The sequence below is a fragment of the Cyprinus carpio genome, chromosome B8, assembly GCF_018340385.1.
Source record: "Cyprinus carpio isolate SPL01 chromosome B8, ASM1834038v1, whole genome shotgun sequence".
In the NCBI taxonomy this organism is placed as follows: domain Eukaryota; kingdom Metazoa; phylum Chordata; class Actinopteri; order Cypriniformes; family Cyprinidae; genus Cyprinus; species Cyprinus carpio.
Window position 1 is genome coordinate 15,119,477 of NC_056604.1, and position 25,225 is coordinate 15,144,701.

Sequence of the window (25,225 nt, forward strand, 5' to 3'; positions counted from 1 at the left end):
AGCGTGACATGAGAACTGCTGTGAATGGGCAAGTGCAGACATGAAATTGCTCCAAGGAATTCTTCACATTCTAAGCCTTTGACCGGTGAACTTTCTTATATTGAAAGTTGGTTTAGGATCATGAATTAATGGCGTTTGATTCGTTCTTTATTAGGGATATCAATGTTTTTAATTGCATTCTATCTATCTATCTATCTATCTATCTATCTATCTATCTATCTATCTATCTATCTATCTATCTATCTATCTATCTATCTATCTATCTATCTATCTATCTATCTTTATCTTGCTGGCTAGCTATCTGTCTGTGTGAATGTTTGTGTGAATGTGTGTTTTTGTTGGAAAGATGACCTTGCTTCAAACGTGTGTTTCCTTTGGAAAGTTGAGTGTCGTGGTCAGACATCCCTGCACACTTCCTCAATGGCTGATTCACAGTCACCGTGACCAATGAGTCTGTTCCACACACACACTAATTCCATCGGATGATTGGCGTTTCGGATGCTAATTTTAAAACCACATTTTTTGTGGTCTACTATTATTATCAATGTTCAAAACAGTTGTGCGGCTTAATATTACTGTGGAAACTCTAATTATTGTTTTCAAGATTCTTTGATTAATAGAAAGTGCAATTTATGTGCAATAGAAATATTTTTTGAACACCGTAGATGATGTTACTGTCACCTTGGATCAGTTTAATGCATCCTTGCTGAATAAAAGTATTAATTTCTTTCAAAAACTTTTGAGCGGTAGTGTATTTGCACACACAGGAGAAACAACATTAGGGTGATTTTATGGATGTCCTCATATAAAACACATCCCTTTCCACAGTCTATGTGGCCTTGGTGTTAGCCACAGGAATTGTTTTGTTCATAAGCTCAATTTTAGTGGCTAATCACAAAGTAACACACACTGCCCTTTGGCATGGCTCTTCCTTCTACATTGGGACAGCAGAGACCTCTTTCTCTCACTCTTTTGCTATCTCTCTCTGTAATCCTCTACCTCTTTTCTCCCGATCTCTATTTGTTCAGGCTCTGTCTATTATTCTGTCTTTTTAAGCAGGCTCCATGCCAGGCCACTCAGCAGGGCTGCCTCCATGTGTCCGGAGTCCTCTCTTTCCTGTTTCTCTCACAGTGAGGTGATTTAACTCCTAGTTGCTGCCATCTTTGTCCTCTCTTAATGTCATCCCATGTAAGCCTGTTGACTGCTGAATGAACCAAGACACTAGACACTGCAGTTCTGACTAGTGAACAGCTATTCTGGGTGATGCCCTTTTCCTGCTGTTTATCAAAGCCAACAAACTCAATCTTTCAAAGTCTTTTGGGCTTTTTATGTAAATCTCATTGTTTGTGTATATGAGTGGTTGTTGTGCTGGTGGATATGAGTGTATGGGCCTGTCCTGTAGGTTTGAGGGAGTATAATCTAGATTCAAATCTTCTCCTTAACAACTGTATGCAGCATTGGCAGTTACGGCAACGCTAAGCCTTTGCTTTTTTAAACCTTTTTATAATAATATATAACAGTGATAAAGATCTAGAGGAAAAGAATAATTTAGATTAAAATTTACATTTTAAGATTTGTTAACAGTAATATTAATTATATTTATATTAATAATAACTAACTAACTTTATAATAAGAATTCTATAAACATAAATAATAATCACTTAATAAGGTTCAGTTTTACATTTATTTTAGCATTTTGTTCTTCTTAATGTTAATTTCCAAATACTATTATTAATACATTTTTAACAATTCAGTGTCACTTTAATGTACATTAAAGTATTACAAAAGAAGTTAACAGTAAGAAACCTGTTTTAAATGCTGTGAAAGTTGTTCACTGTTAGTTCATGATTACTGAGCCTTATTTTAATGTGCCACCAAGGTAATTATTAGTATAATATAATATTTATGCTATTAATGTTACTGTTGACAGGTGCCCCTTTTAAAGGCTAACTTTATGTAGAAATATGTTCATGAGCATATTTGTTTTGCAGTGGTATCGAAATTTCAATTGTATTGTCTCTGGCTACTGAAATTTTAGTATCTTAAGTAACGTCAGTTTAAATGCAGTGTGTACAGAGCAAGAGCTGTGAGGGTTCAATGAGTGGATTTCATTATTGATGATCTTGATTGTGTGTGTGTGTGTGTTTTGTGTACATCTAGATAGCTCTTGACTAGCATCAGACTTCTTAACTGAGCCGATCAGCACACCAGATAAGACAGACACATAGTCAATACGTTTGCGTCTGGACGTCTCACCGGTGCTGAGCTGTTCACAGACTGCAGGAAATGAATGACTGTTTTTAGACAACTTGCTCTACAAATACAGACAGACGATAACTCACAATAGTCAGGATAGTCTATGAAGATTCATCATGTCTCAAGTCACTGCAGTCTATGAATCACAGCTGATGTAAATGATAACCATTGTGCATGTGTGGGTGTGTGTGTGTGTACTGTACTATTCACTATACCTTATTTTTCATTTTTTGGTGAACTATTCTTTTAAACACAGTTGATTTGCATATTTAGGCTGTATGAAGTGGATTTGTTTGACTTCAGCTCAGCAGCTGCTCCTCATTTTTAAATCTGAACATGCTCAGTATATTAAAATGGCATCACTAATGCAGCTATTCATCCATGTAGCCCTTAATCCTCATCAATGGTAATTAAAACAAGAACAATGGTGTTGAATTATTCATTGCTATGTGAGTGATTAAGAGGTTTTAGTTTCCACTCAGTGGGATCTTGTCAGTCTTCTCCTAAATGGACTGCTTTGACTTCGGTTTCGCATTTCCACCGGTGGCTGTCGTGATTCTAACTTTCATATGGTCCTTTCACTGCCAGGAAAAGAGGGTCTCGGTCATGATTGCAGTTGTCTAGTCTTTCATTGTCTATTTTTTGTGTCAGGCTTGAGGAATACAAAGAACTGACTCGACTTCCCAGTCTTGAACTGGTTAGTATCAGTGATATTCCCTGGAGGTGTGGAACAAATACTCAGTCTGTCACAGAAGCAAGCGGATTATATGAAAAAATGTTGGCTGAAGTTTAGTGAAAAACTCTTTTCTTGTTCCCAGAGTCCTCTTAAACAACAGAACTTATTTCAGCTTTACATATTACATTGAACAGTGTATTATACATTATTTTTGTAAGTAAAACATCAAATCTGTCTTCATATTGTCAGAGGAAAAATTACAATTCAGTTACTGCATTTTACTACACACATTTTTAATAATTCAGTTGCGGCGTCATGCATTAATGATGAACAGGATGCTTAATTGAGGCTGTGATTCAGAGAGATAGTAGATAATGTTTCCAAGAATAAATTTGAAATGGGTGATGAATTCCTAACGGCTTTGTTTGTCTTCGCTTGGCAGACTTTATCTGTTGCTTTCAATTATACGTCAAGGTCTTTATTGCGAAGAGGAAAAATGCTCAGTCTTTTTGGTTTTCGGTCCTCTGTTTAGATTACATTAAGAGATCAGAGATGTATGAGACACTCTCTGGTAAAGGATGTATTGATTATCTCAAGCACTTAAAATTAAGATGGAAAGCTTGACTTAAACCCATTTTTGGTTGTTTGCTGCTTAATGGCAATGGGCGATAAATTATGTACTGTTATTATTATAATGTGTATAATTATATGGAATACATGCATTTAAAATTACTGATATGATTGAAAAGTATCATATGTTACACTTGTAAGTCAACCTAACCTCTCTCTTCTCTTCATTTGCAGACATCCCATTTAGCGGGACCCAGCCTCCAGCGTATGTTTATGATGGTGATCATCGTATGCAGCCTGACGTTGTGTCCTACACGGATGACTCCCTCTCCTCTCCGCGCCTTCACCCGAAGGGTCGAATTATTAGAGAGCCCCCTTCCTCGGGGTCCCTGGAGTCCACTAAATCAGTAAGGGACATTAAGATACAGAGAACTAGCTTTAACCTTCACTGAAGTCATAGTGTTTACACACCTCTCCCAAGTGTTTTTGTCGTTAATTAAATCTCAGTCTTGTATTTTGTAAGATAATTATTGTTATAGATGCATGACGTATTGTTTCCATATACTTTATTGGCCCATATTAGAGATTTATCTATATCAGTTGATATTGCAAATTTAATTATATATGCGCATTGCCTATATTTAAAAAAAAAAACATACAAAAAGATTCTCAGTCAGTAGCTTCTTATACTTCAGGTTTAAGGGCCTTTCAACATTTATTTTCTGAACTTTTGACCTTTTGTTTTCTTTATCTGTATATGGGACTGTGTGCTCTATGGTTGACCTCTGTAAATCTGTATGGGATCGGATTTAGGTTTTATAGGATTACTGAGGAATTGCTAGAGACTGTAGACAGGAATATGTGTTTTTGGCTGAACCCTTAATGTGTGTGTTCATCATGGATATTCCCAGTCGGAGCTGGATGTCGAAAAAGGGTTGGAGATGAGGAAATGGGTCTTATCAGGGATCCTGGCCAGTGAGGAGGCCTATCTGAGCCACTTGGAGGCGCTATTACTGGTGAGTCTTCAGGGTTTGCTGGGTCTGTTTTACTGCACGATTGCTCATGAAAGAGGGTCAAAGATCACAATTATAGTGGTGCTGAGCTTTGCACATTGCACTCCACCCAGGTGGTTACAAATGGGACCCCCTTTTGACCTCCTGTTTTTTTTTTTTTTTTAATCTTTAGCCCATGAAGCCCCTGAAAGCTGCTGCCACCACCTCCCAGCCCATGTTAACCCTGCAGCAGATAGAAACCATTTTCTTCAAAGTGCCTGAGCTCCACGAGATCCATAAAGACTTTTATGATGGCCTGTTACCCAGAGTGCAACAGTGGAGCCACCATCAATGTGTGGGTGACCTCTTCCAGAAACTGGTGAGCAGTGTTTCATTAAAATCCATTATATATATATATACATATATAATATATTATAGTATATATATATATATATATATATATATATATATATATATATATATATATATATATATATATATATATATATATATATAAACAGTCCATATGCTACTAATGCTTAAACTTTTGGTTTGCATTAAAATTAAAATAGCCTTTCATTTTTTTATTAATTTGGTCAATTGATTATGCAAAAATCTGACATTTTTACATGGTTATTTAATATATTTTAGAAATATTACAATTTTGACTGATAGCAATTAAGCCAGTAATTATTTTCATGTTATGACTGATAACCAAAAAAAGACTAATATTAAAATGCTGTAATATTTTGTCTAGATAAATAAAAAAATCAATCATTTTAAATGCTACATGTCATCACAACAGTATAATCTACAGTATGAAAAAGGGAAATTCATGGATATTCGTCAGATTTGCTAAAGATTATATTTAACAGTGTTATTCAACTATTAGTGTTATTTAGGATTAACACGCACAATTAATAATAATAATTTGTGCATTCTAAATTGTTTTCTTTGAATTTTCTTTGAAAGTTTCCTGCTAAAAAAAAGTATAGAATGATATGCTCACTGTACTGTACTTCATATAATGATATACTGTAATCATTGGTTCATTTCTGTGCTATCTAATAATACGCTAGTGTCACTGTTACTCATTATAACAACTGAATTGTGCCGTCACTTGATGCCACATGCACGTGTCTAATTCGGGTAATCTATACATGATGTTTCTGTCAGACCACCCAAGAGAGATTTTTTAAACGGTTTGTAAATGCAGTCATCATCAAAGCATGTCTCTCTGGTCCTCCCTAAGGAGAACTTTCTTTTGATAACTGGTTTAGTGAGCTTCACGAGCAGCAGCCACATCATTGCACTCGGCACAATTAGCTGTGGAGACTGAAACGTTACCCCCATCTTTATAGACGCCCGCAGGACTTGATGCTTGTGCAGATGAAAGCTTTTCAGAGCCACAGGACTGCATGTAAAGCAGCTAGGGGGTCTTGTTCTTAGATCGGTGGGGTTGCGGTCAGAAATGCTGGGGTAGGGTGTTGTAGCCAGGTGCACAGATTACATGACAAACATCACATTTTGTTTACGGTATCAATTGTTATATAAGTTGCATGGTTTGCCTTTTCACCCTCTTCTTGGTTTTCTCTTGATATCTGTAAATTGTGACTTTATTTCTTGTATTTTATAACTTTATACAAAAAGATTTTTCAGCTTTGTTAAAGAATTTATATTTTTTTGATTTAGTAAGGATGCTCTAAATTGATCAAAAGTGACAGTAAAGACATTTATAATGTTATAATGAAACATTTCTATTTCAAAAAAATAGCTAAAGCATGTTCTTTTGAACTTTCTAATGAACTTCTGAAGAATTCTGAAAAAAGCACCAAATCAGCATAATAAATGATTTCTGAAAGATCATGTGACATTGAAGACTGGAGTAATGGCTGCTGAAAATTCAGCATTACAGTCACAGGAATAAATTACTTAAATTACTTAAATTATTTAAATAGAAAACAGCTATATTGAATTGTAATATTTCACAATATTAATGCATCAACTGTAAGGAAGTGAAATATTAGCATTCATTTTACTTTATCTTGTGCATTCTATTATAGAAGAAGACACATTGAAAGATGTAAATTAATTCTATGGCATGAACTGTTGCAAGGATTTTTTCAGATGTAAGTGGAAAATATAAAACCCAGAGTGGAGCAGTAGTGGAGATTGTTGTTGATCTGATCCACTCATAAACTCTGATGTTTTATCCTTTGGGGTTTGTGTTCAAAATGTTTCACTGTCCCCTCTGGGATCCACAGCCAGGGTTGAAATCAGTGATTGTCTGACATAAATCTCTTTTTTGAAATATGAAGGCATTGAGGTTGAGTAAGTGTGGCCGGAGGATGAATTCATTCATCTTTTATTTGGATTGTTAATTCCACAGAGAATATATTGTTAGCTGCACATACCTGTGGTTATTATTTGAGGCATTATTGCTGAGCAGTTTTGTAGCTTATTTCTTTTTTTCTTTTTTTTGTGCAGATGTGTTTGCATGGAAATGTATTTATAAAACACAACTATTTGGGAGAATATGCCATGTCCTTTACGTTTGGGAATGTGTGTGTGTGTGTGTGTGTGTGTGTGTGTGTGTGTATGTGTGTATGTGTGTGTGTGTTTGCAGTGACATAGTTCTCTACCAGGTTGTGTGTGTTTTACACAGAGAGGGGTAAATAAACAGGAAATCCCACAGGGAGACAGAGCCGCACAGAGTTTTCAATGGACAGTGAGTCCAGTGTCTACTCTGTTTCCCAGAAAGCATGATGTCATAGAGCAGGGGTGCATGTGTCTGCCCTGGAAACCCACTCTCTGCTGGGCATTCCCTTGCCCTCTCCCAGTGGACCACCAGCTCTCACGCCATGGGATTTACTCACCCCTGACTCCTCAGAAGCATTCAGTCCAAAAAAACTCCTCAGAAGCATTGAGTCCAAAAAAATAAATAAAATTATTCCATACTTTAATAAATAAATTCATCCAATTTTTCATCCACTTTTCCAGTCCACTCCTCACTCCATACTAAATATATATGCCTGTATAATATATATTAAAGTTCTATTGCAAATGTATATGTTTAATGGCACATTGTAATGTTTGGACATAAATAAATATAGCATAGTATGATAATAATGATAACTTGCAGTAGGCAATTCAGATGTTGGTTTAGTAGTGAAGGATTTGTCAGACTGATTCAATCTTTTTGAACAGGTTATGAATAAAAACAGCTTCTAAGAGTCATTTGTTTGTGAATCAGAATACAGTGGTCATGCAGTATATTTTTGATTCACTAAAATGAACCAGCTCATAAGAGTCATTTTTTACATGCACCCTGCAAGTACAACTCAATCAAAAGATGTTTCCTGACAATATTTTCTATTTTAGTACTTTAAAAACAAACTGCAAACTTACATTCACAACTCAAAATATAGCTGTAGATGAAGCTAAAGATGTGTCTTCAGAACCCTTCACTAGAGGAGAGTCTTTAGAAAGTGGTTCTTTTCGTTTTAATGGTTCTTTTCACTCTTTAACGAGTATTCATCTTTTATCAGTGAGCGGAGTTAACAGCACGATGTAATCCGTCTTTTTTCTGATCTCAGGGTAATGATGCTCATATTCTGGATCGCTCACAAGTTTCCCCAGTTGCAGTATAATGGCTGTGTGTTGAAGGAAGTGCTTAACCTCTCTGTCTCGTGACAAGCCCCATCACAAGTCCTTCTCTTATTTACCCCAGTGTTGGCAGCACTCGAGATGTTGCCATGGAAAATGCTTGTTATCTGTGCCCATTTCACAGTTGTTGTCTTTTGAATGGTGTTTTTCTTCATGACACAAATGCTCATTCACAGCAACATATTTTTCACTTTGTTTACACCAAGTCACTTATTTTTTTGTTCTCTGAAAATTTTGTTTTTAGACAAACTCTGGGAAAAAATGTTTGTGTGTGTGAAGGAAATTATTATGTTCTTTTCATTTTTTGTTTTGTAAGTGATATTTGCTTTAATTTTTCTTTATTTTCTTAAGATATTACATGGAACACATTCAAACTTTGCAAAAAAACTTAGTTTGATGTTGTGGAATTAATGGTACAGCTGTGGGATGGTTGTACATTTATAATGCACAGTAAATACTCAAATGGTTTGTTATAATATCACTATTTGCTTAGATTATAATAGGTTCAATCATGTAATAATTTATATTTTTATTATGAATTTTGATAGTTTAATAGTTCAACCAAAAATGAAAATCTGCTGAAAATGTACTCACCCTTAGGCTAAGATTTAGATGTGTTTGTTTCTTCATCAAAACAGATTTGGAGAAATTTAGCATTACATCACTTGGTCAACAGTGTAGTGAATGGGTGCCGTCAGAATGAGAATCAAAACAGCTGATAAAAACATCACAATGATCCACAAGTAATCCACATGACTCCAGTGCATCAGTTAATGAGTTGTGAAGAGAAAAGCTGTGTGTTTGTAAGAAATAAATCTATAATTAATATGTTTTTAACTTCAAATGAGTCCATTATATTGCATTATATTGAATTCTGAAGAATCAGGAAAGAAACAGATCAACAGATCAAGCACCGTTTAAAGTGAAAACAGTTCAAAACAGTTATAAATAAAAAAACACCATAAAAACTTACACAAGAAAACAACAGGAAAGAACTTTCAAACTGAAGGAAGTGTTATGTGGACTTGCCGTTTTAAAGTTAAAACACCTTAACGATGGATTTCTTTCTCACAAGCACAGCTTTTAATTTCACAAGATGTTAACTGATGGGCTGGAATCGTTTTGCTAATAAATGTAATGTTAAAATCATCCAAATCTTAAAACATCATTAAGACCTGCACCCATTCAACTAATACTTTAAACCAGGAATAGCAAGGAAAGTCTTTAAAAAAAATTTATTTTTGGCTAAACTAGATGGCCTATAGATTATTACATTTTTGAGCAAAAATTTATTTTTGGCTAAACTACTCCTTTAAGATTGACCCATTATGTCACTGATAATTTGTCTGCTGTGTTGAGTGCTGTCGTCTTAATGCAGAGTCAGGCTGGTATTTGCTTGCCTTTGAATATCAGAAGCAAGTCAACCATGCCAAAACAGGCCACGAAAAACTGCCTGCTCTACCTTAGTAAGCAGAATTAAGCCAATGTAACATGCACGAGTAATCCGCCTCTAGCACTGACTTTTATCTTTAAACCACCTTCTGTCTCACTCTCTCCTTTTGTTTTATCTTCCCACACAGGCCAGCCAGCTCGGCGTGTACAGGGCTTTTGTGGACAACTATAAGGTTGCCGTGGAAACAGCCGAAAAGTGTTGTCAAGCCAATTCTCAGTTTGCAGAGATTTCAGAGGTCAGTTTTAAGGGCACTTGCATTAAACTGTCAAAACAAAGCCTGATATCTTTGCCTCCTTGTAAATTTGTGTATTTGTTTACCGTTTTACCTTCAGAATCTGAAAGTCAAGAGCGCTAAAGAGGGTAAAGATCAGAATGCCAAGAACTCTCTGGAAAGTAAGTCGTTTTTCCACATTTACTGTCCTTTTACATCACTTAGTATTCTGATCACTCTTTTGCCTTACCCATTCTCAGCGCTGCTGTATAAACCAGTGGATCGAGTCACTCGCAGTACCCTCGTCCTCCACGTGAGTAAAACTAAAAGAACATGTACTTAATCGTTCATTTTTCTCACGTGAGAATGTTTACAGGTTAGTGGTGTAACAATGCTCATGTTTTATTTGGATGAGCTTGGGCTGTGTTTATTTAACATTCAATAAATTGAGTGTTTTGCAATATTTGATAAGTCTGTGTGTTTCAGGACCTGTTGAAGCACACTCCATCCAGTCATCCAGACCTCCCCCTCCTGCAGGATGCCCTCCGCATTTCCCAGAACTTCCTCTCCAGCATTAATGAGGAGATCACGCCCCGTCGTCAGTCTATGACAGTGAAGAAAGGAGAGGTCAGTGCTGCCCAGTGACAGAGCAGACTGTATGTCAATGACCTGACATTTATCTCTCTTTCTGGACCTTGAACATGGTAGTTGCATTGCTGTCAAATCAATGAAGGGTTAGAAAGCTCTCGGATTTCATCAAAATCTTAATTTGTGTTCTGAAGATGAATAAAGGTCTAACGGGTTTTGTACGACCCATAATTAATGACAGAATTTTCATTTTTAGGTGAACTATCCCTATAAGTCTGATAAAATATGATAAATATAACAAAAACATGAAAGATAAACAACTCTGAAGACAAAATGTCACAGTGTCTTTTTATGACAAAGCAAGGTTTGTTAGGCTTTCAAAAGTTATGTGGTGCTCTAAAAATGAATGATATTTATGAATATCATTTATGTAAAATATATTTAAAAATCTTTTTGAAAATAATTATTAATTCAAGGGGTCCAGGCCAGAAGAAAAACCCTTGTACTGTAACTCTTAGTAATATTTTTACGACAAGTGTATAAATATTCATCAGTGGGCTCTGGTTGCATAACGCTACAAGTGTCCCGTCAACAATATAATCATCTCCCGCCTTGCTGTTCCCCTTCCTCCTCTATCAAAGGGCGTTTTTTCAAAATGAGAAGCGTCTCAACACCCTTCCCAGCTTCAGAATGAACACAAACACGTATTCGTACAATCTCCCGACCCCTCTGAACTCTGAGTCAGTTGACCTGGCACTAGACTTCCTCGCAGATTACTGGAAGACTGTGTGGGAAGTGGCTCTCTGATTCTAGGCTTGTGGACATTCCAGGCATTTTTATTGAAGAAAATACAGAAATTCAATTTAAAGATAGCGATCATTTATTATTGGAATGATTAAAGGGATGTCTGACATAAGCTGGGGAACAGTACAGCTCAACTTAATCATGATTCCAGTAAAGAGCTGTACATAAATGAAGATTTTTTTTATTTTTATCACTTTGCAGGAACTGATGATAAAACATGATTATACAGTCCTACAAGAAAGTATTCATCAAAAAAAAAATTCTACATCAACTGTGGATCTTTGCCAGACACATGAGACCTAAAAATATCTCTTTGTTTCTCTATTGGGATCCAACAAACAATTTTGTATCAATGAAGTATAAAAGGCCCTTGACTATTTTTAATGGATCACGAAAGGAGACATTTTAAAGACTGTGGTGGTCCATTTGCCAATTTTAATGTATGAAAACAGAAGCTTTCAAGCTTAAAACATCCTAAAAGTATAAATATTTAAATTCTAATGTAATGATTTAATGAAAAAACATAATTAAAAACAGTATATATATCACCAAAAACTAAAAATATATTTCACAGCACATTTCCATTTAGAGGTCTGACAATGCCTGTTCAGAAAGAAAATAATTGTACTTCACTGCATTATCATTTTTCAGGGCATCTTGGTCCATGTCATGTGTAATTATTGTCATGTAGATGATGGATTTCCAGCTCATGGCCATGTGTTGCTTTTCATCTTCGGCTGTTTTAGCAGATGTCTCTAAATGTGGTCAAAGTCAATACTGCACCCGTATATCATGTTGGTCAAATCCTGGTGTACTTTGGGAGAAAAAAATGCAAGTTTCGACATAAGGGATAAACACACACACACACACACACACACACACTGAAGCCAGGGTCACAGGTCACAGCCATTGTTTTGAATGCGTCAACACACACACACACACACACACATTCAGGCCATGAAAAGAGCAGATGTCTTTCACATATGTCGCACACCCTTCAATTAGGGGAAGATTCGGTCACTCGAGTGCAAATGCACACCCAGTTGTAAAGAATGACCTGAGATGGACATCTTTGGGAACATCTTGTACAGAACTTTTAAAAATGTATATTGCTTTACTATTTTAAGCACAAAATTTAGTTTTTGTTTTTTTGTTAGTGGAATATATTGTTTTTCAGGCGATTTAAGGTTAACATTTTTCCTCTGGTCTGACATACAGTAGGTAATTACGATCAATATCTGCCTTTTGTAAATCATCTCACCAAGCACACTTTTTTCATCCTATCTAGCCGCGCTTGTCTATGGTTGAAACCCCTTCAGGCTGCCATCATTATCGTGAAAATAGCTCCCGTGACTCGCTCACAATAGCGCAATTCCTTAAGTGTGTCATGCCTCCAAATGAGAGAATGAGTCTGAGCCTCTCATTGGCTGTTTTCCTCCTCACCTACTTTAAATGACCCCATAATAGTGACTGCCACTGATTCATGCGGCAGTAAACAATACATCATCGCCCCCTATTGGTACACAGATGAAACTAAGTGTGTTTTTGGTTTCCAAAAATTATGATGGTCCCTTTTCACATTCCCAGAGTTCACAGAAGCAATAGCAAAAGAAAAAATTCACAGCGACAATTTATAACTTTCCAAAAGAGGAAACAATATAGAAAGAGAGTGATTATTTGCGTTGGTGAGAACAGTAAAGATGTCAAATTTGTCATCACTCTCTTGTATTAAAACACTCGCACAGCAACATTAAGTAGTTTTCTGTAATATAATGTCATGGTAATATAATACAAAGTATAGTGTTGTAGATGTGCATTACATTTATTTAATTTTTTTTTAACTGTTAAGAGTTACATGTCTTTAAATGTCTTTAAAGAACCGACAGCTTCTCAGAGACCAGTTTATGGTGGAGTTAGTAGAAGGGGCACGAAAACTTCGACATGTCTTCCTCTTTACTGACCTGCTGCTCTGTGCCAAATTGAAGAAGCAAACCGGAGGGCAAGTCAATCTACTTTTTTTCACCTGTAGAAACATTCCTCATTTCAAAGTTGTGTTTTTTCTTTCTTTATCATAATTTGTGACCTCTGGTTTCTGTCTCTTCCTATGTTCAGGAAGGGGCAGCAGTATGATTGTAAGTGGTATATCCCACTAGCTGACGTCACCTTTCAGACCATCGATGAATCTGAGTCTTCACCGGTCCCTCAGATACCAGAGGAGGAGCTAGATGCTATGAAGGTCAAGATCTCCCAGATCAAGAACGAGATTCAGAGAGAAAAGGTAGATAAGTGGATTAGATATTCATCAGAAATGCTTTTCTTCAGTAAACTCCCAGCTTTGTGTTAAGAGTTTCTCACCTCCTTCCTCTCATTCTCTCATGTTTTCAGAGAGTTTGTAAAAGAGGTAAAGTCCTTGATCGTCTCAGGAAGAAACTGTGTGAACAGGAATCTCTGCTGCTGCTCATATCTCCATGCATGGCCTTCAGAGTCAGTAACAGGAATGGCAAGGTGAATCATTAACAGAAAACTTAAAAACTAAATATACATAAAAAAATAACACAACCCCAAAAAAATTAAAATTACAAAAAATAAATCTCTTAAACATTACAAGTCAAATATAATATAAATGGCAAATGCTAAAATTTTATTAAATAAACTATATTGCCAAAAAATTAAAACATATTAACTTTTTAAGTTAAATATTGTCTATTTAAAAAAAAAACACAGTCCCAAAAGTTCTTATTTCCTGTGTTTTATTTGTGTATTCCAGGGCTATACGTTCCTGATTTCATCTGATTACGAGCGAGAAGAATGGAGGGAGATCATTCGGGAACAGCAGAAAAAGTGTAAGCATTGCTGGTCCTCACAGAGACCTTTCTACCTTCCAAGAAAATCAGAGCAGGACTCCTTAAACTGCTCTTTTCCTTCAGTCACTTCTTGATTAAATGCAGATATTGGTGACTTCACTGAGTGAGTCTCTCTTGGTTTCCGTATGTTCTTTTCTCACAGGTTTCAAGAGTTTTTCTTTGACTTCCCTGGAGTTGCAGATGCTCACCAACTCCTGCGTGAAGCTACAGACGGTTCACAATGTTCCTCTGACAATCAATAAAGAAGGTGAGTGCCTTTTTGGTTTTGTTTTATTAAGATCTATATTGTATTTGATGTCTTTCTACTGTATTCTCTGTGTTTTTCTCCCATTAGATGATGAGTCCACGGGGCTGTATGGCTTTCTAAATGTGATTGTTCATTCTGCAACAGGGCTGAAACAGAGCTCAAGTAAGTTGTCTGGCACGGGATGTCTCACCTAGTTTAGTGTGTATTTTTCAGCACTTACAATTAGATGGAATGAAATCCGGCTCTCAGTAATCATTAAATTATTGAATGCCTCCCTAATATGTGCGCACATGCATGAAAACACCTGACATGCTCCCTGCTGTTGTTGGGCAGAGTTCTCTCTATGAGCAGCTGTGGGACGGCTGGATTAACAAGGAACACTGCGTTCCTTCTTAAAGCTAACGCTCCATCAATAATTTATGTCTTTCTTTGTTCTCACTCATTCAACATTGAAACATTTTACCAACCCCACATTTTTGAATGATAATGTAAATAATTTTTTTTTTAATAATGTTATTTTCAATGTTTCAGATTGAAAAGTGAAAACTGCAGAGTTATACAGTGTTGACAGCTGCTTTTGATTACTTATTAATTTAAATAATTTCATTTTTTATATATTATCCTTTTTTTCTAAAATATTTAATTCAGTAAATTATACACAAAAATTAAGCATATCAAATAAAAAGAAAATACTTGAAAATTTATATTAAAATATACTTGTAAAAATGTAATAGTTATTGGGATTTTGGGCATACTGCCCATCCACATGTGGGAAAATAACTTTCAATTTCTGATTCATATAAAAAAAAACAAAAAAAAACATTTGATCATGGTTTGGTATGTAACTGGCTTGTTGTCTCTTCTCTTCCCCTCCAGATCTGTACTGTACATTGGAGGTGGACTCGTTCGGCTATTTTGTGAACAAAGCAAAAACTCGTGTGTATAGAGACACCACAGAGCCAAACTGGAATGAGGTCAGAACTGCAGCCCATCCTCAGCACGTAGTTGCCTTCAGAAACATTTAGAAAAGCCTACAGCATTAGAAAGACAGATAGAATAAATAATCCTTATGCTACAATAACATTCGATCCCACTAGATGAGCTCAAATTACACCCCACAGTTATAAATATGAAAAGACATTATAATGCAAGTTGAACAATGTTACTAAATGGAGGTTGGACTCTCTTTTCGCAGGAGTTTGAGATAGAGCTAGAGGGCTCTCAGACCCTCAGACTGCTGTGCTACAGTAAGGTCAAACAGTGCAGGGATGATGGGGAGAACATGGATCGCATCATGGCCAAAGGACAGATTCAGGTATGCCTGCTTATATGATATTTCAATATATGTGACCCTGGACCACAAAGCCAGTCATAAGGGTCAATTTTTTGAAACTGAGATTTATACAACATCTGAAAGCTGAATAAATAAGCTTTCCATTGATGTAATGTATTCTTTGTTTGGATAGGACAATATTTGGCCGAAAAGTTGTCCAAATGAAGTTCTTAGCAATGCATATTACTAATCAAAAAACAAGTTTTGATATATTTACGGAAGGAAATTTACAAAATATCTTAATGGAACATGATCTTTACTTAATATCCTAATTATTTTTGGCATAAAAGAAAAATCTATAATTTTTACCCATACAATGTATTGTTGGCTATTGCTAAAAATAGACCTTTGCTACTTATGACTGGTTTTGTGGTCCAGGGTCTAGAACTTTGAGAAGTTGAACTGCTTATGTCCTCACCAACAAACACTGCTCAAATATTACCTGTTCTCATTTTAAACACTGTTGAACACAGTTTTGATTTTGCATATTATCAGACTTACTTTCACAGTACTTTTTTTTTGTAATAGTAGTATATTTTAGTAGGGCTACAACTAAAAAATTGTTTATTAATGAATTAATCCGTCAATTCTATATTCGATTAATTTTCATAGAAGTGCATTTTCATTATTGTAAAGTGACTGACGCTGTCTCTCTGTGCGCAAATCCAAGTAATCAGTTTGGAAATTGTGTTATTTCGTTATCGATTTTATCGATTAGTCATAAATCCCAGGATAAAACAAGCAATCTATAATCTGCTTACCCATAGTGACTAAGCATTTACATTTTTAATTCCTAATGCAATGAACAGAACAAAGCCAGTAAGTTTTTCAGGTGGATAATGCGGTGATGTGCTCGTGTCACCAGAGAAACCTGAGCGGCAGCCTTAGGGAAATGCTTAGGTGTTGTGCTGAAGAAGGATTAGAAGGACTGTACTATGGATTGTCGTCATTGTTTGGAAATGCTCCAAAGAGAAAGTGGGACATGACACGCTGACAGAGTCCCAGAGGGGCAGGTGTGAAACTACGGATGAGTTAAGGGAAAGTCAGCATCAGCAAATGAAAGCTTTTGTCTTAATCACATGACCCTTTGTTTCTATGGCAACCATGTTTATTTTCTTCCCTGTGGCCACAGACCGTATAGATCTCAGCTGTTTAGTCTAAACACTCCAATCAAGATCCTTTAAATCTGTTTTACATAGAGTTCAAACTTTTTCAATATCTTCTCAAATGATTGTTATGGCAGGATATACACTACATAATACTGCCCTAAACTGGACAAGTGGCACATTTCATTGCTGATGAGCAGAAAAGCACCGGGCGAAACACTTGAAATTGTCTTGAATGCGTTATTGGTAGGTCAGCTGCCACACTGGGCCGTAATCATCAGGGTGGGAGGAGATTCTGTAGTTAATCCCAGCGCTCCATCTGTGTGACAACTCCGTCAGGGAAGCAATGTGTGTGTGAACTCAAGAATATATCAGAGACATTCACAATGCACCGCTTCAGGGTGACATGGAACGCCAGTTGGCCGTTGTGCTCGAAGATCGAAATTTGACTGTGCTTCTGTGAGCAGAGAGAGGGATTACTGTTGCTGTACCTTGCTGCTTCTTGTCAATAACATAGTAGCATTCTTTGAGGAACTCGAGCGAGATGGGAAAAAAGGACCAGATGCAGGATAGTGAAGAGCATTATGGTGGAACGAAGGCTGTGAGCTGTAAACCAATGAAGGAAGAGTTGATTAGCAGCTGTGCGGTGGAGGAAGAGGAGAAACAGGAGGAGGATGAGGAGGTGGACATTGGCCTCAGGAGGGGTCCCAGCACTGGGGCGCGACTCTGGGGTAGAGTTCGCAGCACGCTTCTCAGGCAGAAGGTAACGAGAGCCTTGCCTCCTCATGTGTGGGGATTTAGGAAATAAACTCAGTTTGTTCAGTTGGTTTGAGATGAATGTTGTTAAGTAGGCTGGTTAGGAATTGAGATATTGAATTGTTTGATGTGGATTTTGCTATCAGTCACTTCAAGGACATTTTTTGTTGGACAGCATTTTGTTGTTTTGGTAAGAAGGGTATGTTTTATTTGTTAGTGATCTGAAAATATTAAGGCTTGAGACTTATTGATGGAGTACATAAGAAAAAAAAACTGGTGTATGGCATGTGATTTCAAACTGGTGACCTCCAGGGGGCAGCAAGGGGCTGCTGGGGGGTCAAAATGTGTTTTTAGGACTGTCAAAGTTAACTTAAGTTATAATTAGCTATATTAAATCTGCATTAGTTTTGTGGAAAAAAATACCACTGTATTAGATACTGTCAATGATAATTAAAAAACTGCTTTTGTACAAATGACAATGTTAAAGTCAATTATTTAGACAATTATTTAATTATCTCACACAGTGTATCATTCAAAAATATGAGGTCTGTTATATTATTTAGTTATGAAAGCAATATTTTATGCTCTACAGGCTGCATTTATTTGATCAAAATACAGTAAAAAAAAAAAAAAAAAAAAAAAAAACAAAAAAATGAAACTACAATACAAAATAAAAGCAGTTTTCTTTTTTTAAATGTAATTTATTCCTGTGATGGCAAAGCTGAATTTTCAGCAATCATTACTCCAGGGTTCAGTGTCACGTCGTTCATAAATCATTCTAATACACTGATTTGCTTCTTAAGAAACATTTATTATTATCATCAGTGTTAAAAATAGTTGTGCAGCTTTATATTCTTGTGGAAACTGACATGTAATGAAATTATTGCTTGCTTCGTTAAAATATTGTTGAATGTAGACACAGCCTACCTAAAAATATATATGATATGCCCATGATGACATGATGTATACAAAAGACTCCAGATGTATTCTGAACATATAAAATATGGCATTGATTTTTGCTGTCATTTCACCATGTACGAGTGCACCAGTTGCCTCGAATTACACAAGTCAGATATTTTGGCATGAGTAAAGCTAACCAATCAATACATGTTTTTCCATTGGCAGCAAGCTGGTAAATGATGTTGTCACAACACCCATAGCAGACCACAATAAATACAAACTGACGCCCTGGTATTAGAGACATGATTAGAACAGAATCTGTCACTAGATTAATTCTGACAGCTATGACTATGTGGACGTTATGTAATACTATAAGACTGGGGAGGATGGACATATCATAAAGAAGGGAAACTGTTTGGATTTTTCTGTTCTTTAGGTTATGCAGTTAATTTAAGTGATGATTTTTTTTTGTCTGTATCAGTTAAACTGAAATAGCATTGTGCATTGGTTTGCATCATTCACATACTGTACTGTGTGTCTGGGCAGCTATTCATTTGTCCTGGCTCAGTGCATTTGTTTATTTATTTTTGTGAAATGTACTGTAGATACTTTCCAATAACGTGTTTACTGAGCTGCCATTTTTAGCAGGTGACTCTGTGTTTGGGACACACTCAGATAAGGATTATCCTCTTGATTGACATTTGTCCCTGTTTTCACAGCTGGATCCTCAATCGCTGCAGGGTAAAGACTGGCAGAGGACAGTAATCAGCATGAATGGGGTCAGTGTGACTCATCCTGCACAATAATAACACAGATACTAATAATAGGAACAGTGGCTTTAATAAATGGCCATTTACATTTAAACAGGCCAGCACACTTGATTAAGATCATCTGGATATGTCTGGGAAGTGAATAATAGCTGTTGCTGTATCATTGCTGAACAATGAAATGATGATACCTTGTAACTATATGCAGTGCACATGTAGGTGCTTATCACTTATCTCTTTTGCAGATTTTGTAAGATATTTAAATAAGATTATAAAGAAAAAGTTTTTGTATTTTTCCTGCCCTACAAGTGGTATAACAGATACATTTCAGTACTTCTCAGTTGTCAAAATAATAACTAAAATTACATAAATTACCCTGTTCAAAAGTTCACATACATATTTTACACTAATTTTTGAAATGTGTTTGTGTGTGTCAGTGTCCATTTATATATAGTACTATTCAAAAGTGGGGTCGGGAAGATTTTTTAAAGTAGTCTCATTTGTGTAAGACTGTATTTATTAGAAGATATGGTAAAAGCAGTAATATTGTTACAATTTAAAATAACTGTTAATATATTTTAAAACGTCATTTATTACTGTAATGGCAAAGCTACATTTTTAGCAACTTCTGTGAATTTTAACATCAGTCTTCAGAATCTCGTGATCCTTCAGAAATCATTCTAATATGCTGATTTAGTGCTCAAAAAACATTTCTTATCATATAGAAAACAGTTGCACTACTTACTTTTTTTTTTTTTTTAGGATCCATTGAGTAGAGAAATCAATAGAAATCTTATGTAACAATGTGAAATAAATCAATTTAATGCATCCTTGCTGAATAAAAGCATTCATTTCTTTAAAAACAATCCTACTGACCATTGTGTAGGTATTTTATCAACAGAGTTATACGTTTTCTCCCATCAAGTTTTAGCAATATGAAGCACAATGATGGATTATCATGGTCATGTGGCTTGATATTAAGCTGATGGCCATAGCTTCCAGTGATTTAATTTGTGATTATTTGATAGTTGAGATTGAGCACAGAGTTGTTTTGTTCTCATCAGTGAGATGTTTTTATAAAAAAAAGCTTGTGCACATTCATCACTCTTTCCAGATTGAGGTCAAGCTGTCTATGCGGTTTACCAGCAGAGAGTTCAGTCTGAAGAGGATGCCGTCCAGGAAACAGTCCGGAGTGTTTGGAGTCAAAATCGGGGCTGTTAACCAACCAACCAAACAAACAAACCAGTCAATCAATTATACAAATAAAACAAACACACTATAAACAAAAGAATGAAAAATAAAAAAAGGGTATTACATTATTTTCCTTACTAAAAAATAAAAAATAAATAAAAAATAATCGCATTTTAGTAAAAAAATATATGTCACATTATATGATTCCAGTCGTATCAGTAGCCGAATAAAAGCTAAATATTACTTATTTTCACTCTGTAACCCTCATATTTTTTGGATACTTTCAAAACTGAAAACTTTTAAATAGTGCTGCATCCACACAACTAGATGTTAGTACAAGTCAAAAATGACTGCTTTTAAGGCTAGTGTGTGCGCCTATATTAAGGATTAATATAGTTATATTGTATTGTAAACGTTTATGGCAGTTTTATGTCAGACAGCCAGTCGTGGTTTAGTGATGACAGAAGTTACGTTCCACTCACCCATCTTTCACTCCAAGAGCAACACAAGTAAGCTGTCAGCCATGTTTCCCATAATTTAGAGGACGCAGGGACCCTTCTCCGACTGTTTTCCTAGACCCACATGACTCAAATGAGGGCTCATAAAAATAAGGACGGGGAACTTCCTTTTAATAAAGTTGAGGAAAGGTGGTCTCCGTCAGATGGGTTCTTAAAAGCATAAAGGAAAACAGAAAGCAACCCCATTATAGACTTCCTGAGAAACAGGAAGAAATGATTATTAAAGGCAAGGGTTTGCCAAGGGCTTCCCTCAGAGGACTGCAATAAAAACAGGACTGTGGGTTTAGGAATAAGACTCTCAGATATGCATTTTTTTGTAGTTTAACAGTTTAACAGCAATTCATTTTGTCCTTTAATAATACTTGTTTTTTTTAACTTGACAGTTTTGGGAGAAGTATATTGTAGACAGATTTTTTCATCTCATTAAGATGTTGATTTTGGGATATTGGAATGCCGTGTCAGGATAATGCAGATGCAGGTTTAAATATAGACTCTGAGCGAAATCATTTTTCCATTCATATTAAACAAATAAACAAGCTCTCAGAATATGCTGGTTACTTTTTTTACTTCCCAGAAATGTGCCAAGAAAATAATGCCTTAAAAAATGAAACATTTATTTTATTTTTTCCATGAAATACATTTGAACATAAAGCTTCTTCCCATAATCTTCTGCGGTCATAGTATTTACAGCTTTAATACCAAAAAAATAGCACAAATCATTGAAATATATTTTCCTGATGCTGGTTATTGACTCACGTGTGTTTGTTGCTCTTAGACGGGAGCACTCCAAAGTGCCTCTTATTGTGAGACAGTGTGTAGAAGAGATTGAGCGCAGAGGGATGGAGGAAGTGGGCATCTATCGTGTCTCTGGTGTGGCCACAGACATCCAGGCCCTAAAAGCTGCCTTTGATTCCAGTAGGTACTTCAGTAATTCTTGTAGGGATGAATCTTCAATTCAATTAAATGACATTTTAAAAAAATATTAAAATGGAATTAAATTAATATTAAAATAGAATTAAATGTATTTTAATATATATTTAATATTATATGTGTTGTTGTTACGGCTAAAAATGAGTACTTTTTTGTGAATTAACAGACAATAAAGACGTTTCAGTTATGATGAGTGAGATGGACGTGAATGCCATCGCTGGAACGCTGAAGCTTTACTTCAGAGAGCTTCCTGAGCCCCTCTTCACTGATGAACTCTACGCAAATTTCACTGAAGGCATTGGTCTGTTTTTTTTTTTTGTTTAAGTTCTAATGTATAATCATGTATTCAAAACACTTCATGTTAATCATTTCTGTTTGTTTATTTATTTTCTTCAGCATTATCAGACAGTGTGGCAAAGGAAAGCTGTATGCTCAATTTGTTGCTCTCGCTACCTGAACCCAACCTGCTGACCTTCCTGTTCCTACTGGACCATCTGAAGAGGTGCAGCCTGATCCCATCAAACAATCATTCCTAAGTGAAAATAGATTTGAACTGGTGTTTGCGATGATACGATACCAATCTAGAACCAAAAGTAAACACTAGCTACAGCATAGCGGTGAACTACTTTTTTTATTCTTCTTCACAAAACTATATGCAAATTAGGGCTATTAATAGAATAGAATAATCACAATTAACCCCATAATTTACAGCCAGTCTTTAATAAGCAAAAGGAGTAACTTTTGAATGAAACTTTCTTCCTTATTTTCATCAGGGTTGCTGAGAATGAGATCGTCAACAAGATGTCCTTCCACAATCTCGCCACAGTATTCGGCCCGACCCTCCTTCGCCCCTCTGAAAAGGACAGTAAAATTCCAGCCAATCCCACGCAGCCCATCTCTATGAGTGACAGCTGGTCTCTTGAGGTTATGTCTCAGGTAGCACACATACACTATGTTCTAGAATACTAGAGCTCTGTTTTGAACTGCCCTGAAGTCTGAAAGCATCAAAATGGGTCATATATAAAATAATAGCTGTGTTGATGTGTTTGTTCCTCTCCGTCTCTGTAGGTCCAGGTATTACTGTACTTCCTGCAGCTGGAGGCGATCCCTACTCCGGATAGTAAACGGCAGAGTATGCTTTTCTCCACGGAGGTTTGAAAAGGAGCTCAGACGCATTATGATGTGAAATGCACTGGGACTGATTCAGCATGTGACCAATGGAGGGCACCAACATCCTACTGAAATCTTACAAGCGGAGTGAATTCCCTGCATCAGTAGCATTCTGTTGATATCTCTGTAGTGAAGAATGACAAGGCAGTCTGATATCTTCTCATGGACTCTTTTACAAGCACTTAGAGTTACATTCAACATGCAGGTGACGTTGCTTATTTTCACTGTCATTCACTGTAGGATTTCTGACTGAATGGTGGCTCACACTTCGAGTGCCAAGCTTCTCGTAGATCATTGGATGGTGAATGTTATTCTTGCGTTTTCTCTTGTTCCTTTCAGCACTGTGGGTTTATAAATTATTACACACTCCAGTTTTCCATAAACGCTTTATTTGATTTGACATTTTGCTCACCTATGATTGATGTCTTCCCGTGGCGAGGGCTACGGAACATCTGAATACGCAAATCATAAGGAGGAACACTTTTATATGGCCCCTTTCTGATGGATAAAACACAAGCCAGAGAACTAAAATGAGAGGTTCTTTAACAACGTGTGACTATGGTCACCATATTAGCATATTAGTTCATAACTAAAAAGTATATACGACACAATTATAGTTTACCGTTCCCATGATTCCCAAGTATGTACATTCCTTTTGTTTTATGAAAACATTTCTCTGTTTTATCTCGCATAAATCCAACTAATATTGGATTACTGAGCCTATATTAAAACAATACAGTGCACATTGGTCATATCACATGATATTATAGGACTATACTATTTTTTTTAGTACTGTTTAAACTGGAACCTCACATTACTTAGGAAATAAAACATAAAATAGTTTAAAGTCTTTATATCGTTTAAGGTATTATAGGAAATGATTAACTGTAACTGATGGACTCGATATATTCAAATGAAAACAGGAGTTCTGCATCAGAATAATATCACTGCTACATTAGTTTTCTGTATTCAAGAAATAGCAAACATTAACTTAATTCAAACACTGTACATTTTTCTTGTTTAATCGTTTGGGTTCATTATATTTTCACTTTGTAAAACTTTTTTTTGTTTTTTGCTGTTCACAAAACTCGCAAGCTCTTTGCGATCCTGAACAGTGCCAATATCTTGCCCTGTTAAGTGTGTGTGTGTAAATTGTCCCTAAAATTATTATGGCTAAAATGCATATATCTGTATTATGTTGTTCAGAACAAAGAAGAGGTTGTGTATTATTAGGATGTCATGTAACATGCAGGCATGTTGTTTTGTTTATGACTTCTTTTTCTTGTAGAGATTTCCTTTAGGTATTGTGCGACATATAACTAATTTCCTGTGACATTCCTGTAACTGTGTTGAAGATCATTGCCTTTCTCTGTTCTTTTTGCATTGTATGTTCTGGAACCTGCACTTCCTTTATCAAGCTCCTGCTTGAATTACAGCTATATCCATTCCTCCTTTTTCTCTCTTTTATTTGTTCCATTACACGCTGTACTGATGAAGATATTCCTGGCTGCCATTTTACAACCCAGCTTCCACGATGAGGAAATGTTCTGTATATGGATAAGTATGGCACAGTGTGGATTAAGGAGATGGATCACAATAAACTCCTTCATCCTCTTGTTTCCACAGAGCCGCTGACTGTTCTGTGTTTATCTGACCGATGGCCAAGTACATTAAACAGTCCTCAATAAGAGATAGCATTACTCCCCAGAAGACGTTAGGACACAGTGGTTTGCATTCAGCATTCTTTCCTCTCCTGGAGCACTAATGCTGAAACAATAGACTTCATTTATTATTATTACTGGACAATATTGAAACTGCACAATGCTATTGTATGGCAGACCTGTAACATTAAATGTGGCCATGTGATTCTGTACAAAGTAGATGAATAATAAATTTAAAGTTGGTTAAAATGATAATTACAGATCCCATGTTTTTGTTGATATGTTTAATAAAAAAATATCTAACATTAACCTATGTTAATGAAATATAGGCAGTTCCAAACATGTCAATTTGTTATAATAAAACAAAGTTTTATCTATTATTTTATGGTGAATGTAAGTTCATCTGAAAGGTAGCTTAATTCAGGCTAAATGCGCAAAAAAATGGCTAACTAACACAAATCAGGATTTTAAGTTTTATATAGACATTAGTCCCACATTGGTAACAAGAATTCAAAATTGCAGGCTTCATGAAAAATTAACATCTAATTTAATATTCTTGTTTTTCC

General features: G+C 35.9%; 1 protein-coding gene across 2 annotated transcripts in view; it reads left to right on the top strand.

The window, feature by feature from the left end:
* The window catches only part of LOC109109368 (breakpoint cluster region protein-like), a 42,546-nt gene extending 17,632 nt beyond the window's left edge, over window positions 1-24,914 (top strand). The window contains exons 2-23 of one of the 2 annotated variants that reach the window (XM_042729919.1): window positions 3,737-3,909; window positions 4,414-4,518; window positions 4,688-4,873; window positions 9,741-9,848; window positions 9,946-10,006; window positions 10,085-10,137; window positions 10,311-10,451; window positions 13,094-13,215; window positions 13,329-13,494; window positions 13,602-13,721; window positions 13,984-14,059; window positions 14,223-14,327; window positions 14,415-14,489; window positions 15,204-15,301; window positions 15,523-15,642; window positions 19,142-19,201; window positions 20,304-20,409; window positions 21,670-21,813; window positions 21,995-22,129; window positions 22,225-22,330; window positions 22,602-22,764; window positions 22,897-24,914. In XM_042729919.1, coding sequence (XP_042585853.1) covers window positions 3,737-3,909; window positions 4,414-4,518; window positions 4,688-4,873; window positions 9,741-9,848; window positions 9,946-10,006; window positions 10,085-10,137; window positions 10,311-10,451; window positions 13,094-13,215; window positions 13,329-13,494; window positions 13,602-13,721; window positions 13,984-14,059; window positions 14,223-14,327; window positions 14,415-14,489; window positions 15,204-15,301; window positions 15,523-15,642; window positions 19,142-19,201; window positions 20,304-20,409; window positions 21,670-21,813; window positions 21,995-22,129; window positions 22,225-22,330; window positions 22,602-22,764; window positions 22,897-22,986 — 2,513 coding nt within the window. In that variant the 3' untranslated portion in view covers window positions 22,987-24,914. Of the gene's footprint in view, window positions 1-3,736; window positions 3,910-4,413; window positions 4,519-4,687; window positions 4,874-9,740; window positions 9,849-9,945; window positions 10,007-10,084; window positions 10,138-10,310; window positions 10,452-13,093; window positions 13,216-13,328; window positions 13,495-13,601; window positions 13,722-13,983; window positions 14,060-14,222; window positions 14,328-14,414; window positions 14,490-15,203; window positions 15,302-15,522; window positions 15,643-16,806; window positions 17,530-19,141; window positions 19,202-20,303; window positions 20,410-21,669; window positions 21,814-21,994; window positions 22,130-22,224; window positions 22,331-22,601; window positions 22,765-22,896 lie in introns of those variants that run through there. The other variant, XM_042729920.1, reaches the window with a different exon arrangement.
* Window positions 24,915-25,225: the final 311 nt, after the last annotated feature.